General features: G+C 42.5%; 2 protein-coding genes across 4 annotated transcripts in view; both read left to right on the plus strand.

Moving 5' to 3' along the window:
* The first annotated feature begins 331 nt into the window (after positions 1-331).
* dhh (desert hedgehog signaling molecule) lies at positions 332-5,788 on the plus strand. 2 transcript variants are annotated; one of them, XM_086068641.1, is made up of 4 exons: positions 332-579; positions 705-1,128; positions 3,522-3,783; positions 3,943-5,788. In XM_086068641.1, exons 2-4 carry the CDS (start codon positions 751-753, stop codon positions 4,722-4,724), a joined length of 1,422 nt encoding a protein of 473 aa, XP_085924767.1. In that variant the 5' UTR covers positions 332-579; positions 705-750; the 3' UTR covers positions 4,725-5,788. The 2 variants fall into 2 exon arrangements, with proteins under 2 accessions (XP_085924767.1, XP_085924768.1); XM_086068642.1 differs by having other exon boundaries at positions 760-1,128.
* Positions 5,789-7,993: 2,205 nt separating this feature from the next.
* The window catches only part of kmt2d (lysine (K)-specific methyltransferase 2D), a 34,502-nt gene continuing 24,307 nt past the window's right edge, over positions 7,994-18,188 (plus strand). For both annotated transcript variants that reach the window (XM_086067655.1, XM_086067656.1), the window contains exons 1-17: positions 7,994-8,115; positions 10,279-10,362; positions 11,409-11,520; positions 11,606-11,808; positions 11,937-12,046; positions 12,158-12,320; positions 12,930-13,101; positions 13,204-13,318; positions 13,456-13,634; positions 13,729-14,000; positions 15,755-15,874; positions 15,988-16,748; positions 16,825-16,941; positions 17,027-17,140; positions 17,240-17,344; positions 17,443-17,624; positions 17,882-18,046. In XM_086067655.1, the coding sequence (XP_085923781.1) occupies positions 10,314-10,362; positions 11,409-11,520; positions 11,606-11,808; positions 11,937-12,046; positions 12,158-12,320; positions 12,930-13,101; positions 13,204-13,318; positions 13,456-13,634; positions 13,729-14,000; positions 15,755-15,874; positions 15,988-16,748; positions 16,825-16,941; positions 17,027-17,140; positions 17,240-17,344; positions 17,443-17,624; positions 17,882-18,046 (2,939 nt within the window). In that variant the 5' untranslated portion in view covers positions 7,994-8,115; positions 10,279-10,313. The remainder of the gene's footprint in view (positions 8,116-10,278; positions 10,363-11,408; positions 11,521-11,605; positions 11,809-11,936; positions 12,047-12,157; positions 12,321-12,929; positions 13,102-13,203; positions 13,319-13,455; positions 13,635-13,728; positions 14,001-15,754; positions 15,875-15,987; positions 16,749-16,824; positions 16,942-17,026; positions 17,141-17,239; positions 17,345-17,442; positions 17,625-17,881; positions 18,047-18,188) is intronic.

Here is an 18,188-nt window from a genome sequence, read left to right on the forward strand (position 1 = left end):
ACGGGAAGTAAGAGAGACTTTTCGGGGTGTCAAGGCTGGACACTTGTTTTCTCTGCATGACCTTCACTTTCAAGTCCTATTAATAACACACACTTGATTCCCCCCCCCCCCCCCAAAAAAACCATTTGACCTGTTTTTCCTGGTTATTGATTGATGAGCCAAAAGTGCATTTGAACTGCTACCCCTCATTTGTCTTCGCAGTTGGATGCGAGCAAAGTAGCCAGAGTGTCCCGATCTGATACGTCTGAAATGTGAGTGAGAGAGAGGATAACGTGGGTGGAGTGGTGTCATTGTGTTAACACAAGCAGACTAATCATATGTCCTTTGAAAGTTTGAATTGGAGGCGTGTGCTGTCCTGGCGCAGTGGGAGCGCGCAGAGAGGAAGGGAGGGCAATCTGCTCCGGACTCTAATAAGACCCAATGGCTGCTGCAAGGTGGCCAGGAGTGCCGCAAGTCAACTGGGCCAAGAAGAGGAGGAAGACAAAAGAGGATGACAGCATGACGGTCGGACTTTAGTGCGCGAGAGGTGGATTTGTGCGGGGACCACGGAGAGGAGCAAAAGCTGTCGTGACAGGACAGGTACAAGATGAAGATGACTTTAAGTGTGCAGGTGGCTTTAAATCAGCTAATATGCATGAGTACAATCTTTCTAAAGAACCCTGTGGAAATATAATTTTAGAAGCTGATGATCTTGTGCTTTTCAGTTTGAACTAAGCCCAAAAGGATGTCCTAACACGAATTGACTTTTTGATGCTCAAGCTGTCAGTGTTTTGGAATGGACCCAGTTTTGACCCCGGCCTGCACGTCCCCCACCTGAACAATCCGGCCTCCCCAATGAAGCAGCCCACCCGGCTCGGCCTGCTAGCCCTGTGGACCTGCCTGTGCCTGGCCGAGGGATGCGGGCCGGGCCCGGGCTACGGCGTCCGCTCCAGGCCCAGGAAACTCTCACCCATGCACTACAAGCAGTTTTTTCCCAACTTCTCCGAGAACAACCTGGGGGCCAGCGGGAGGGCCGAGGGCAAGATCACCAGGAACTCGGAGCATTTCAATGAACTGGTGTGCAACTACAACCCAGATATTGTCTTCAAAGATGAAGAGAACACCAACGCGGACCGCTTCATGACCAAGGTAGGACTGATGTGGTGTTTGCTTCCCAGCGAGACCTCAAAGAGATGCTCGCACTCCTACTGTACTGTATACTGCTTTACACCAATCAAATAAATCACGCACCTTCATTCATTGTTTGCCGTTTGACCTTGCCCAGTTCGAGCAAACAAATGTCCCCTCCCTCTTCTTAAGATAAGAAAAACAAATTGAGCACTCCCTCATAAGAGGCCGAAAACACCATTCAGAAACATGCAACACCATTTAATCTTTAATCAAACGCCCCGTTATTGGGAATACTGCTAACAGGTGCGCCGAATAACCCAATATGGGCTTCTGAGCCCAAACGTGGATTTCCCACGCACCCGCACATGCTGTGCCTTTTTTTTCCTTTTTTTTTTTTACTTGTTTAGGCTATAAATCTGTGCGATGAATATCAGTGGTTGTGATGTGTGCCCTTCTCATGCCCACTTTTGAGCGTGTCAATGTGTGCGTGCCCCTCTTTTGCCCAAATGTGAAAGACGCTCATTGTGCGTCACTCGGAGAGAGGTCGCCTATACGAAATTCCCGCCTGCTGAAGTAATGGCACCGTTGGAAAAGCCACTATTGTAGTTGTGACAATGAAACGCCTCTCTTCAATGGCATTGGGAGGAAAATGTATCGAGTTTGCTTTCTGTCCCTCTCTTTCTCACCCTTTACTGTCACATTCCAAAGTGCATGCCAATAAATTTTCCCATCTGCCCCGCGCATATAGTGGCGCTCTCTCCCATGCTCAGATCCGCTTCTCACATAAGCCTTTTTTTCTTTCAACGACTCTTTCCTTAGCTTCTAGACAAATGTTGTTCGGTCACTTAAAGGCCACAAGGCCTCGAAGGCCAACGGAGTCACAATTCTGATCAAATGAAACTGCGGCTGGCAAAGACAGAGAATGGCCTTGATTATTCTGTCACCCTGTCGAAAAAGGCCAAGGAATGCGGTAAACTTGCTACTGTAGCCGTTTTCTCATATCCTGATTTTGAGGAGGTAGAGGAGGATTTTACGTGCAAGCAGACAAACGATTATAATGAGAGATTGTGTTGAAATGAGTGCCATAGAGTCCAATTCTCCATGGTCACACTTTGAAAGCAGGAATGGGCGCAATTCTCCAAGTCAAGTCCAAGTCCCCGATCACGAGTCCACACACATTCGTTTCGAGTAAGGAGAGAAAATTAGAGCAGGCCACAACAGAGACTCATCACAAGGTTTAAGTCCCAAAAAAAGAGTCCGAGTCAAGTCTCGAGTCTTTAGTGGACGAGTCTCGTCGAGTCGCAGGTCTAAAAAATAATAGTGACTTAAGTCTCTCATGAGTTTGAGTCCAAGTCTCGAGTCCCCATCAATGCTTGAAAATGCTGAGGTGCGTAATAGACTCACATATGTGACATGTTCATAAATAATAACAAGTGTATAGGACATTTGTTCTTGAGTGGTCTCCAAACACGCATATCCACTATACACAGCACAGAAAATCATAATCAGCCCATATTCGTAATGATCTTATTCGCAATTACAGGTGTGCACGCACTGTGTGTGCGCATGTGTAGGAGTGCAACAAATGTTTCATTCGACACATTTATGGTTCCTCGTATGGTTTAGTAGGCGAGCACTATAAAAGCAACAAAGTGAAATGAATACCTAAAATAGATTAATTAAGAAATTAAAATATGTAATACAAAATATTAGATTTGTTACTCCAATACATGTAAAGGAAGCCATAAGTACCAGTACACAGTATACAGTAGTAATTTAACAACAGCTTCAGTCACAGTTAAGAAACGTCTTAGCGCCCTCTAGTGTACAAAAGGAGGAACTCCATATGCTCCTTGATACGATTTCATATACTCTTTGCGGTGTTTGTGTTTCCCTATCTTTCACTGGACCAAGGCAGCCATTTTAATTTATAATATCTTGGCAAACACAAACAAAAAGTCACAAAATGAATGAATATTGATGATCTAGACTCAATTGACTCACAAATGTACTTATAGTACAGTATAGTATAGTATGGATTCTGTGGAATGTGGACGTGTTTCGGAGGCTGATATACTCTCAGGAATTAAATGAAATTTGATGAGCATTCATGGTGTACTAGTGTGCCACTGCCACACAATTTTGGGAATAAATTGTTATCGAGCAGGAGTGGGCCAACTTTTAAGCTCAAGGGCCACATTTGCGTTTTCACAACAGAGAACCAGAGCCAGGTCATTCCTAGATGGAAAATACAATAAAACTTGTATGCATTATTCATCATTTCATTTGAATAGTTAACTACATAAACAAAATGAAAACAAAAATGTTAAAAGAACTGTATGTAGGCTAAAATATGTATAATGTACATGCTGATGATTTAGACTCTGAATATTTATTGGTTCTTATTCTAGCGCTGCAAGGAATGTTTGAACAGGCTGACGATCGCAGTGATGAACCAGTGGCCAGGGGTGCACCTCCGGGTGACAGAGGCCTGGGACGAGGATGGTCACCACCCGGCGGGATCTCTGCACTATGAAGGTCGAGCCGTGGACATCACGACTGACGACAGGGACACGGACAAATACGGATTACTCGCTCAGCTGGCTGTGGAGGCGGGCTTCGACTGGGTCCACTACGAGTCCAAATATCACATCCACTGCTCTGTAAAAGCTGGTAAGGTCGCGTCTGTGTTGAAAATGGTGTCTTTAAGTCGAATGTGTCCGTGAATTCACCTAGGACTCGGTAATGCAATCCCTTAGATGATCTTCCCTTTATGATCGACTTTACGGCCTTTTCCAGACTCATGTCATGTTCTTTTGTTTCTTTCTGCAGATCACTCAGTTGCGGTGGAAAAAGGAGGCTGTTTCCCAGGCTGGGCCCGGGTGACGGTTGCTGGAGGGAGTCAGAAGAGCATGTCATCACTAACTCCTGGGGACAAAGTGATGGCCATGTCTATGACAGGTCAAATAGTATTTAGCCCGGTCCTGTTTTTTCTACACCGGGATCAGAAAGCCCGGGTCACTGTTCTGTCTCTGGAGACAGAAGATGGTCATAGATTGGCCGTCACTCCACATCACCTGGTATTCTTAGACCCCGACTGCACTCTTGACTATAGGAAATACCAAGCTCGATTCGCCAGTAGAACCAGAGCCCAGAACTGCGTTTTGATCCACAGAGCAGACGGTCAGATACATCCGTCTCGAATCCGTTCCGTTTCGGCGCATGAGACCACGGGAGTGTATGCACCGTTGACAGAAGATGGAACTTTGTTTGTGGACGGGGTGCTCGTGTCCAGCTACGCGCTAGTGGAGGGGCACGTGCTGGCACATTGGGCATTTGGACCTCTGCGACTCATCTCCTCATTTGAGCGCCTATTTCGGGGGGGAAGCGCTGCACAAGAGCAGACGACTTGCACTGACGCGGCCTCGCTTCGTCGTAACGCGGGTTTCTATGTGAGCAATAGTTCTCAAGTCAGGCATCAGGATGTGGATGGAGCTCAGAGAAGGGAAATGAAAGAGATACTCAATTGTCAGACATCGAACGTGCACTGGTATGCTCGAGTTTTGTACAGTGTGGGATCTATCGTTTTAGACTCAAATTATTTTCATCCTTAAAGTTGTAGTTTTTTTTTTTTACAACATAACTAACTATTTTTTTCTTTACTTGTCTGTGCACTGATATGTAATTATTCTTTTGAATATGGACATGTTTTCACATGCATTAGAATTGTTGTCAAATCAATAGATTTTATATTTTTGTACCATCTGAAATGTAATATATGCACCGGATATATTTTTTGTCTTCACATTTTGTCATCAAACATTAAAATGTAATTTAACGAGGTAATAATGTTTTCTGTTGTGGCAAATCATATTTGTGCGCCTTCCTTCTTCTTTTGTGATAGTTTGCAATCGAGTTTAATGGCGCATACCGCCACCGACTGACATTGTCCTTCCACTGCAAGGGGGCCAATGCCAGGTAAGGTAGCTTTACATCACATTTCATACACAAGGCAATTCAATGTGCATCACAAGGATAGAACGCGTAAAACCATTTAAAAACACGAGAGCTAACGACATTGAGAAACAGAAAAAAAGAAGAAGAGTGAATTGATGGTGGCTAGATGTTGTGAAGTGTGCTGCCGCCATCTAGTGGTTGGGGTCTGACACTCGCATCTCTAAATTTGCTTGTAAAAAAAAAGAGGTAAATAAGGCTCGTATCTTAAAAAAGCTCATAAGTCAAGACATTCGTATCTCAAGGCACCACTGTAGGCCTACATCAAATTTTAAATGTTTATTTCTCAGAAGATTTGCTTACATTCTTAAGTTTTTAATTCAGTATTTAGTTAGGCTATTGTACTTAAGAACATTTTTCAGGTATCTGTACTGGAGTATTTTTTTCTTTAACTTTTACTGCCTACTTTTGACAACAGATAGCTGTACTTTCTGCTAATTACTTTGTCAAAACAACAAGGCCACTTGTATTAACCTCTGTGGTTGATGATGATAACAATTGAAAATAGATTGAGGTTGAGAGTTTGATTGTTTGAAATATTGGGGATTTACAGTAATAGATTTAAGGAATATAAACTATGGAGCATTTATGACAAAAATCATTTCAAAGAATGCATCTTTGTTTATCTATGCCAGCGATCTGTACTGACAGGCAGAACAATTGAAATGCTCTTCCACTGCATAGCATGAGGTTCAATTAACCCGTGTATCTGTTGCCATTCATACAACAGAATTACTTATCATCAGTGGAGATTACAATGTACGATACGTGCCGAGGCTCAATAAAGGTTGGGAAACGCTGTCTAGGCCATGTTGTATAATGCTTCCTTCTTGCAGCTACCACTCTTTCAAAACTGAGCTTTTAATTAGCAGAATTGATTTAATGATAAGCAGTACTTTACATGGACTGTACATTTTCATTTGTAGTTGAAAAATTACTTTTACTAAATGCATGAGAATCAGAAAAACCCTTGTCTGTGCAGAACCTAATCTCGTGCAGATACTGTAGATGAGGTTACATTATACATACTGACATGACTGACAAATGACTCCACTTTCAAGCGGCGCACATGCCACACTAAAAATAATGCACTGAAAAACCAATAGAGTAAGCAAAATGAAAGCATACCTAACCTAAATTAAAAAAAAACATGGAAGACCCAAATTATGCCCACATCCTCCTGTTCCATGCTCTGTTGTAAACATCTGTGGAGGTATTCTAAGGGATTATCCTTGAGATGCAGGAGGCAGATGGGAAGGGAGTCACTCTGCTGGCCGACGAATGGGAGGAAACGGGCGCCCTTAATACCACCCTCTATTTACAGCCATTGGCCAATCAGCCTGTCCTCTAACCAGTCTCGCCCCCCTAAAAAAAAATCTAATCCAATTTTGCTAAAGCTGAATGGGGAGTTAACTAATCCTGTGCAGAGGCCTAGTAACAACCTATTTTCAAAATGAAAACCTGCACACATCATGCACTGATGTATCATGTATGAATTTGACTGCTTTAATAGAAATGACAGTACCACACCGGCGGTGGCCTCCTCGGACCATTTTTACACTTCTGTTTGAGACTGCAAAATTCTTTATGAACAAATTCAGATGATAAATGGTCATCATTTACAGGCTGTACAGATTAAAGATTTTTTAAATCCCATTTGTCAGATATTAGGGTCACACAGAGGTCAGTGGCAGGGTCAAAATGCAAATCAATCACCCCCTGCAGCAGGTGCTGATGACTGGTCAGTTGCTCAGTTCACGTACAGAATGCAATACACCCGTAATCCCTGAAGCCTTTAAAGCAATATCACTTATCAGTATTATTAGCAAAGTTGTCTATAGTCCAGATCAAATAATAAAAACGACAAACCAACATGCAAATTTCTATACAACCAAATCAATCTCAAAATTAGGGAGCATTAATTGTATCTGTCAAGGGTGTAACATACTTATTTGACTTCATAATTGTAGTTTTATTTGATGTTGATTCCAGCCAAACGCGCCCGCCCTACATGCAACCGAGTAGGATCGTTGTAACTAAATCATGTTTACGGCAAATTAATTATCCACAGTTGAATTTGACGGTTAAAAAAAAGAAGCTACTAGGTCATTCATGCCAACAGACCGCTGCATCCGTCACACGAAGATAGTCCTGCTCCTGCAATTATAACAACCTAATGAAAATGGCTTCCATGCTTTGGAAAATGTAATGACCTCCAGTACTATCGAGCGTTAATATCCTCCATGTTTCCGCGCTGTGCTTGCCAACAACAAGCACACTCATGTACAGCGTTGTGCAGGAAATGATAAACAAAGCACAACAGCGGTTTAATTTTAGACGCCCGAACGTTGACACATTGAACACTTGTTTCGCACGATTTGGTGATTTTAGAGCGATGGTGAATGTTCTGCTTCTGGCACAGTTTGGTCATACGTATATGTGCAAAAAAAAAATTTTTCATGCAAAGTTAAGTGACAAGTATGTATGTTACCGAATAAAATACAACAGGCCAAATTTGTGTTTATTTACACTATTCAGTGGAAAGCTGCGACCTCGCGAGAAGAATTCCACAACACGACCGCGGCTAGTTAGCATTAAAGCTACATCCACAAGCCCGGAAAGAAAACATTGAACGGGACCGAAGTACTGTTGGTACGAGTAGCGGTGTCTCTTGACTCTCCCGATTAATATGTGCCTAGGACTACCAAAACAAGCCGAAGCGGCGGTTCGCTCGCTAACCCAAGCGTTTTCCGAGTAGTTGTGTAAAGTGTACACAGAACCACAGTAGTCAGTACTGAGCGAGCTCGGCAGCCTTCCGCCCGTATGCACTTCCCCCACCTTCTCTCTCTCTATCTCTCTCTCTTGCTCCAGCCGGCTAGCCGCAGCGTTAGTCCGGTACATAAAATGAAGCGACCAGAAGCATTACGGGAAGCTGCCGTGGGGCTCTTTGGATTTTGCTGATGTATGAAGAGACGGTTTTGGTTTTGTAAGGTCAGTGGCGTCAATTGTGACTTTTCTCAACTTCCCGTGCCAGGTGTAAACAGAGACACACTAACCCTGACCTTAGACCGGGTAATGTTGGCTCCGCTATCGGTAGCATTTAGCTGTTAGCTTGAAGCAGATGACGCTGTCTACTTGCTGGAGAACTAGCAGTGTTACCTGGGCGCTAACTTCGGCTTGGTTAATTTTCCGTGACGACGGCGCCCAGGTTGTTTTAGTCGAGGTTAACAGTCGTCATTTCCTGACGTGTATGTAGTTATACATGCGACTAAGCGGAGTTTTCGCAGTTTGGGCTCTGCGGGACACTTAGCTGCTACGTCACCATCGCTAGTTGTTGGATTTTCCGTTTCAGTCCGTCGCTAGGGATATGGACTAGGCTATTTGCTGGACTTGCGCGAATCCATCAAATCGGTGTTTACATTGAGTAATGATTGATATGTCTGTATTTATCAAGCTGTATTATGCTTTTTCTGGAACGGAAACAAGATTCAGGGGTTGTTTGTGATTATCATCACAATTGTAGCATATACTATCACTGACTATGAAAGTTATTTTCTTATTACTTTCAGTGTCAACCTTGCTAACCGGGACGCTATTTTGCCATCACTCGCCACTTTCGCAAGACACTATCGAATGTATGTTGAAACAAAAGCCCGTTTAGCTCGTTAATTAACTAGCTATATAGTTCATGGTTATGTGCTGTCGTTATTGTGGAGTGTTTCGACATGTCACATTTATTTCGAAGATATCGCCTCACTCCGCTCTTCCGCCAAATTTACTCTATTGTTCACCTTTATATTTTTTGATCAAATAGCGTTAATTAAAATCGAGCTAATGTGTTGTGTTTGTTTTCCGTTTAGTTTAAACCCCGCTACTGAAATGCGCACGATGGTGTTATGTGTGTGCGTGTGTGGACGTGATTCTTCCTTAGTTAAGAGTGTAATGCAGTCAATGATGCTTATATCTTCTATGCATGACCAACACGTGAAAGGCATTCGTCCGTCCCAGACTACTCTTCTAACTGCCTAACAAAACGCGCTGTGTGTGTGTGGAAATGGCAACAACATTTTCACTTCGAGACGGATATACTGTTTGTTCTATAACTTAGCGATTATTGCATCTAAGTTGCAGAACACTAGCTATAATAGTATTGGCGTGGCTGCAACTCGCACGATCGTTCGGTTTATTTTCTGACATCGGGAGATTAACATTAACGAGGACGCATTGGGAACGCTGCCATGTTATCATAACGCTGAAACGAAGCTCCGTGCAAAAAGTCGCTTTCCGTCGACATCGACGGTACGCAGAACGCAAGATCGCCGGAGAAACGCGACCTACGCCGCGACTCCGTGTTATTTGTTGTGTTGCAGAAACAATGGCGAGGCCGTCGTTTGATTTACTGTACTGTACTTTAGTCGACGGCGCGAAGCTCTGAGCGGAACTCAAGTGAGAGCAACTCTGGTTCCGCACGACAACAACAGCGCTGCAACAGGAAGTTTTCAACGCGGAAGTTGTGTTTTCTTTGTGTATCTTCGTTATGGTTGATTATGAATAAACACACATATAATAAATATAAAATTAGTTAATAATTAATTGTTACTACACTTTATCATGTCATCTAACTGGTTTGGAATATGCATTGCTGGGTGAATAAGCACTTCTATGTTAATTCCGGTGTGTCTGGTATATCAGCTTCCTGCATCACTCGTGCTAATTTGCTTAATTTACAAGCATACTCGATTGCCATATTGCTAATGTTAGTCAATGACTGACTGCAAGGCACATTACTTTTGGACAAACATGGATGCTTTCTATGTTTAAAGACATGTAGGGTGGCTGGTATGAAGTGATTAAGTATTTTTGTTGTTGGGAAAAGGCTGGTTGTTTAACAATGATTGTAATAAACATTTAAATTTTTTATACATCCTTATGGGAATTAATCTATTGTGTTTACTTTGTTTTTATTGTCTCTTATCTTGCTGTCAATTTGTCACTGCAATAGACTTGTTGTTTGAGCACCATATGGTGTAGAAAGCGCTATATAAGATATATCCATTCGCCATTAACCATTTAGGTCATAGTTAAATGATTTCAGGCATACTTAATACTAGTGGTATTGCATTATTATAATCCATTTGTATTTTTACATTACAGATCTCTGTCAAAGAGGTCAAAGTCAGTTTGGGGGGATGGACGAGCAGAAATCCACCTGCGATGAAAGCGACTCTGAGCCAACAGGTAATTGCTGAACGTATTCTGCATCCAAACATTATGTATGTGTGGAGTAAAAATGTATTTGATTGACAACTGTAATATTTTGCACTGTCCACTATTCCTTACTTTGTGATTTTTAAAATAACGTTCACCACTATAATTGTCATGATAAATACTATATAATAGGATAAATAAAATGGACGAGATACATTTTTCCAGACTCAATACTCATCTACATGCGTGTGTGTTTACTTGCATCACCAGCATTCAGTCGCGCTTGCTTTTCCTCTTCTGTTAGTCATCTTGTTCACTGCTGTTGGAGGAGAAGTTGCACGCACACATTCTAATGGTGTAGTTGTACAATTGCAGATAGTTGAGCCATATGAATTGAAGTAGTTCCAAACAAACCCTGATGACACAGGAGCCGTGTGGGTTGGAACATTTTGGATTCAAGACAGATGAATGCCTTTGTCACATTTGTACTGTGTGAAGATAGTCACAACACAACAAACCTCAAAGTCAATTTAAAATACAATCATACCACACAATTTTTTCATCTGTGGAAGAAAAAAAAACGGCATATAGATGCCCGTTTGGCACACGTTGATTTGCATACTCACTTTTTTTTCTCGACTTTTTTTTTGTTCGTTTTGTTTAAGGTGGTGTTTTGTTTATGGTAAATGTATATTGAATGTTTATCAATGTTTCTTGAATAATTTTTTGGGCCATGAAAAAATTCCCTCCGCTCATTGCATTTAAATGGCCGTCAATTATACATGGATTTTTGCTTTTTGCAGGTCGGCCCTGGTGACTATCCCCTGCAAATAGTGGGGGTTGAATGTATTCTATTTATTGTTCTACATTCAATGCCAGTGCTCAATTTGTTGGGAATTGAAAAGGATGTACTTGAATTATTATATGATGAAATATCATATCAGCGGCATTAAAGAACAAAGCTTAAATAATGATTTCTCCCCACCGTGATAGTTTCTGGGAAATATATCATCCTAAACAATTTGTTATTATATTATTATATTGCCTATTCACCACAGTTTAAATGTATTTTTTAGCTGATGATAAGGCTCCTGCTAGTCAACTTGCTTGCTCTGAAGGACAGCCCCAAGTTCTCCCTGCTGCTGAGGATGAGTCCCGTCCTACTGCCGCCTCTTCAAGTACACCGATGTACGTTCCTTGTTTACTTTTCCCATTCAGAGCAGCTTACTGTTGACAATATTGAACACCGAATCTTTGCTTGTGTTTTGAACAGAGAGAGCGTGAGGGCTTGTGTTCTTTGCAACTGCGTGGAGCGCAGCCTTCATGGACAACGGGAACTCAGACACTTTGTGTCGACTTCAGAACTGCCAACCCTCCACACATCTGCTTCTCAGCTGCCCCAGCCTGGAAATGATGAATTGTCTTCCATTGGATTTTCGGACACCCCCTGTCTAGCGTCGCTATTTGATGACTCAGGTTAATTTCCAGACAACAGTTACTATTTAAATTCTCAAGATGATCCCTATTAGGAAATACAGGACACTGACGTTAATCAAAGTTTTCCTGAAGATTTGATTACCCTATTGATGCTGTTTGGAATGCAGGGGGTTGTTGGGTTCATCACTGGTGTGCGGTGTGGTCAGAAGGAGTAAAGCAAATGGATGACGACGGGTTGGAGAACGTGGACAATGCTGTTATCTCAGGGACACAGCGCGTAAGTGCACTGTCTATAATGTGGATTAAATGTCATCAGATGTTGGGAATAAAAAAAAGTTTTCTTCAAGAAATGTCACACTTAATGACATGTGGCTTTGGTTTGTTACAGCTTTGTGAATACTGCAAAAGGCTGGGTGCAACCATTCGATGCCATGCTGAGGGCTGTTCAACCTTTTACCACTTCCCCTGTGCAGCAGCGAGTGGATCCTTCCAATCCATGAAGCAGTTGGCCCTTCTCTGTCCTCAGCACATAGAGAAAGCAGAAGAGTTAGGTAAGATAAAACACATCTTCACACGGTTGCTAACACACTTACGTCATTCATTCTCGGACAAATAATTACAAAATGTTTTCAACTTTAGAAGAAGTTCCTCATCTTATCAGATATTGGTATTGATCATGACCAGATTCATTATTCTGTTTTCTAGTTAAACTCCTGCTAGTATCCTTTTTTACGTACTCAAGATATTTGATTTAAAAGGTTTAGGAAATCAGTACAGAAAATGCACTATTTAAACTTTTTATTCATAGCCATTTAACGGAGGGTACAATACATGCAAGATGTTTGCAATATAAAAATGGTACATTTTGAGTAATTTGTGGATAAAAAGCAGCAGTTTGAAAATATGCATTTCCTAAGTAACATGATATTGATTTAAGTATATTGCCTCACTTTCCTGTAAATAAGTACACAGTTCCCCCTAACAAGTTCAGATATAGGAGAATTAGAAATTAGGGGTTCAGTTAAATGAACGATGTGGTTTGCACACCAGTGCTGTCGACATTGTTTTAGCTGCCATCATGAACACCATGTCGCTTTAAGATGAACCATAACCAAAATGGACTTGTATGATGATATGTTTCTATATTTTGACTTTCACAGCAGGGGAAGAGTCTTGGTGTGCTGTGTGTGACTCAGCAGGGGAACTCACAGACTTGCTGTTCTGTACGGGTTGTGGCCTACATTATCACGCGGCCTGTTTAGAGATTGGGGCCACGCCCATACAGCGGGCAGGATGGCAATGCCCGGAGTGTAAAGTGTGCCAGACCTGCAGGTAGGTTCAACCCAGTCACTGAATTTGCATGCAGTCAAATACTTGCTTAATATGCTACATGCCATGTGTGTGTCTTTTTGGAAATACTGTCTTATTCTTCAGACAACCAGGTGAAGACTCCAAAATGTTAGTATGTGATGCCTGCGATAAGGGCTACCACACCTTCTGTCTGCAGCCAGCCATGGATTCTCTCCCCACAGATCCATGGAAATGCAGAGTAAGTCATATTCATCCTCCTTTTAAAGATGAACCCTTCTTGCAATTCATTTCCCTTTCTTGAAAAAGCATTTTCCAGTTAAGTTCACGGGCTACTCTGATCAAGTGTTTTTCTCTCCATTCTGTGAATCATGTCAGAGGTGTCGTGTATGTATGGACTGTGGCATTCGAGGACTGGGGTTGCCAGGTTCGGCGCAGTGGTTTGACAACTACGCTGTGTGTGAGGCATGTCAGCGTCAGCGCAGCTCCATGTGTGGCGTATGCGGCAAAGCTGCACATCCATCTGAGGCTCTTCAGTGCTGTACCCTGTGCCACAGGTTTCTTCAATGATCACGCACATACTGCCCATCTGCGGGTTTTACTCACGTGTGTCCTCATTGTAAAATATTGTATAATCTGTTATTGTCTTAGGTGGGTGCACAGAGAGTGTGAGCTCCCTGAGCTCAAAAGCATTTGCCTGCTTTGTAAAGAGGACCGACGTCACCAGGAGCGCCTCACCGAAGCACACACAGCAGAGGTAGCAGATGAGACTGACGGGCAGATACAGTTGGTGGAGATGACAATCCAAACGGGGGCTGAAACGACGACGGAAGAGCAGACAAATGTGATAAAAGGCCAGGGAGGCACATCAGATATGGGGCTGGCAGACGCTCCTGCTGAAGAACAGACACCCATGGATCTAGGTCAGTCTGTGCCCATCACAACTTGACTTGTCACAAAACCAAAATTCTGTCTTTGATACTGTACTTTTATAAAGTAACTGCATACCTTGGTACTGAAACGATACAATGACAAAGACTTGACATCAGTAAAAGCAGACAAATAATAGATGGCAAAACAGGGAGTGTATTCCACAGGGAGCTTAAAGTTCTTTGTATTTTTATTAATTCAAAATGTTAGTCAGTGAAGGATATAAGCATATATTCCCTCTTGATAAAATCAAATAGCTATTCAATTAATATGAAATGATTCTCATCACTAGCCTGGTTTACATAAAACCATATATTCCGATTAGAATGCATCCGAACGGCCAAACGGAATTAAAATGCTCCGTATAAACATCTCAATCGGAATGAAAAGGCTAAATCTGAATGAAATTTCATTTGGAATCACAAGGTGGTATATTATATTCCTTTCGTCAATCTGAACTCCATCTTGATGAATCACGTGATTGATGTCCGTGCTTCCTGCGCCTGCCGCGGGGCTGATCCGATTAAACGGGGGAGCATATAAACGGCAAATCGGAAAGGATCACGTCACATGTAAACAGGTGACCTGAGATCTTCGTTCAGAATTTCTCAAGTCTCCATGTAAACCTGGCTATCGCTGGGACATGCAGCCTTGTTTAAAATATAAAAATGGCTCCACTGATTTTTTTTTTTCACAGAACGTTGGTGTGAGAACCTGCTGACTGGTACATTTCTCAATTCAGTTTTCTGACTCATTGTTTGGAAAGTTCATAATAGTCTCAGTAGAAATAGAAAAGTAAGGCGAGTTTATCACACTCGTTTGATTTATATTTAAAGGAAAGTTTTTGAAATACAGTCGATCTAGCTTGTTACCCTGTTCCTCTTTAAATTTGTGATATAATTTAGGATGCTGGTCAGCAAGGTGTTTAGTCATTTTGAAGGTATTCTCTAGTGCTGTAGTCCAAGTAGCTTTATAGCACAACCTGTAGACAGGCTTGGCCACGTCTGTTGGCTTGCACTGGCTGTGAGCCATGTAGGCAAAATAATTCCAGAAAGCGCATACCTCTTGTTTCCGCGGGAGGAGTGCACAGTCCGCAGGAGCATGAAAGTTTGTAGCCATTTCTTATCTTTCTATTAAATTTTTCCGTCTTGCACATGTGCCAAAAAAGGTGCCGGCCATTTTCATCACAGAGGCATATTTATTTTTAAGAAAACATGGTACCACATAATTTTCTGCATTTGGATGCAGACCAGTCCAGGGTTTACGCAGCCTTTTACCCCAAGTTAGTTGGGATAGGCTCCAGCACACCCATGACCTTAGTGAGGATAAGAGGCATTGAAGATGGACCACAGTACTTTACAGGTGCAATCTCAATCCACAGAGGCAAAGGCAGCACAATTCTGAGACAAAGGATTCAACGAAATAGAATTGGTGTTGGAATATAGAAAACTGTTTCATATTTGTGTGAGAACATGCCAGTTAGGCCTGGCTGGTCACGGTCACACATAAAACTAATTAGGCTAATTTTGCCCTTTCTTGATTGAGGACAACAAACGCCAAATTATTTGATGATTTTAAATTATTATATGAAATGATCATGAGGTCATTGCTTTTTCTTCAGTTTTATTTATTACATCACCTATTCTAGATCGTGGTAAACTGAATCATGTGTGGTGTGTTGTGTTGAGTTTACAGATAAAAAAAATAATGCTTGTGTGTACCAAGCCTTAACCAGTTCTCTCTTTAGGTGCGGAGGCTATCATTGTTGGGACAATGGATGTAAGTGACAAATTCTCAAAGGAGGAGCTGAAGATAGAAAAAGAAGACTGCATTTCAAAGTGGTCTGCTGCAACATTTAAGTCTTTGGGTAAGAACAACCAACTCTTGACATACTGTATTTGTACGTGGACAAAAAGCATGTTGTAGTTAATGAAAGATTTGTAAGTGATTAAAGTAATAACCTGCATTCCTTAACCCTAGCTGAAGAGTGCTCGACCAAACAGGCTGCCCCTTGTCTACCTGTTGATGAAAGGAGAGCAGAAGAGGCAGTCAGCCAAGGGATCCAAGCTGACTCGCAGAATTCTGCTGCTGAGAGGTGGTCTCAAAATCCTGAAGTAGAAGAAACACTGGAGGGCCCTGAAAATATGGAGGTGGAGAAGCAGGAGACTCTTCTTTCTGTGGATAAGCATCTATCAGGAGCGTTAATAACAGCTGGTTCCTGTGGCTTCCAAAGCGCAGAATCATTCAGTAAGACTCTGTCCAAGTTGTCACCCTCTCGAGCATCTGTAGAGAAAGCGGAGCATGTACACCGGTTTGATGGGCGGAACACAAGTCCATCATACCAGGCGCGCCATTCGTCTTCTCGTCTTTTACCACCAGACACACAAGACGAACCCTCTACTGTCAACATGGAGGAGAGGCTACTACCTCACTCTGAAGAAGAGGAGGATGAAGAAGACGACGATGACCAAATGAGAAGAGAAGGACATGATGTGGACATAAAAGAGGAGCCGCAGGAGGGCGAGATTAAGCCTGAATTGCTGCTGGATGAAATGTCCAATATGAGCCACGGAGATGAAAGTAGCAGTGGTTTCCTGGGCTCTCCTGGTGAAGCGGATCCTCACTTTTCTATGGAGCTTGGCCGCTCTGAAACTGATGACTCGCTTCCCTTTGAACCGCTTGGAAGTAACACGGAAAAGGTGAGGCGCAGGGGATCCCCTGGCCGCTCTAGGGTCAAACAGGTCAGTGGTCTTTCTTTAACACCTTTTGTTTAGTTTGACAATTTGAGAAAAACCTGACTCACTGTTCATTTATCAGGGTCGAAGCAATAGTTTCCCTGGGAAGCGTAGACCACGAGGAGGAGGCGGTGGAGGGAGAGGGCGTGGTGGCAGGTCTCGCCTCAAAGCCATGGCCTCTTGCATTGATGCCTTTTTGGTGAGTCAAGTTTTGCATTGGGCTATAGAAAGAATGAAAAAATAGCACTGTCATTATTTTTGCTTTCTTTTTCTTCTTCTCACAGCTAAGCATGACCACAGACTCTGGAATAACTAAGGAGGAGGAGGAGGAGGAAGATGACACCATGCAGAACACAGTGGTTCTTTTTTCAAACACTGACAAATTTGTGTTGCTCCAGGTATAGCACCTTCATTTTAAACACATTCATTTGTATTTTTATGTATTTGTCATTGTTAAATGTACCCCCCCCCCCCTTCCTTTCTGCTGTGTGTTTCAGGATATGTGTGTTGTTTGCGGCAGCTTTGGAAAGGGTGCGGAGGGGCAGTTATTGGCCTGTGCGCAGTGTGCTCAATGTTACCATCCTTACTGTGTGAACAGCAAAGTAAATGCAATGTTACCCTTTTATTATGTATTTGTTCCATTGCCATAAACCCAAGTCATTTCTGAGTCAAGATAAACTAAACTTGATATCTTCTGTAGATCACAAAGACAATGCTGCGCAAGGGCTGGCGCTGTTTGGAATGTATTGTGTGTGAAGTATGTGGGAAGGCTTCGGACCCTTCCCGTCTGCTGCTGTGCGATGACTGTGACGTCAGCTATCATACCTACTGCTTGGACCCGCCCCTGCACACTGTGCCCAAGGGAGGTTGGAAATGCAAATGGTAAGGAAGAAAACATCTTTGAAAGCTGTGTTCATCCTTGTAACTTTGAATGGGGTCAAATGTAAATGAATTCCTGAAAATTTGCATATTATGTAAAACATTCATCAGGCTTTACATTAGCTATTCGGGGGCCTGGCTCTCATTTTACTGGCTTCTCCAGCAAAAGACAACTTGTTACCTACTCACATTGGTCTACTAAATCTTTTTGAATTTTGATTTTATGATTAATTGTTAATGTGTTATTCTCTACTTTGCAGGTGTGTTTGCTGTGTACAATGCGGTTCCAACTCGCCAGGTTTCCACTGTGAGTGGCAGAACAACTACACTCACTGTGGCCCCTGTGCCAGCCTCGTCACCTGTCCAGTATGCAGAGAGAACTTCATGGAGGAGGAGCTGCTCCTGCAATGTCAGCACTGCGATCGGTGGGTGGTGCTCATGAGAACTACATGCATGAATAAAATCAAATGAAACATTTATTAGTTGGCCACTAATGATGTCTTTCAGGGAATATATATCCTGTATGTTATCCATCATGAATTACTTAATGCAGTGTCTGATTTATTC

The sequence above is a fragment of the Leptonotus elevatus genome, chromosome 2 (genome assembly GCF_054856555.1).
Source record: "Leptonotus elevatus isolate MCC_2025b chromosome 2, RoL_Lele_1.0, whole genome shotgun sequence".
Taxonomy (NCBI): Eukaryota; Metazoa; Chordata; class Actinopteri; order Syngnathiformes; family Syngnathidae; genus Leptonotus; species Leptonotus elevatus.

Coding starts and splice junctions, on each gene's coding strand:
- dhh (XM_086068641.1), top strand. CDS start 751: ATGCTCAAGCTGTCAGTGTTTTGGAATGGACCCAGTTTTGACCCCGGC. Junction 1,129..3,521: donor CGGACCGCTTCATGACCAAG/GTAGGACTGATG, acceptor TTCTTATTCTAG/CGCTGCAAGGAATGTTTGAA. Junction 3,784..3,942: donor CCACTGCTCTGTAAAAGCTG/GTAAGGTCGCGT, acceptor TTCTTTCTGCAG/ATCACTCAGTTGCGGTGGAA.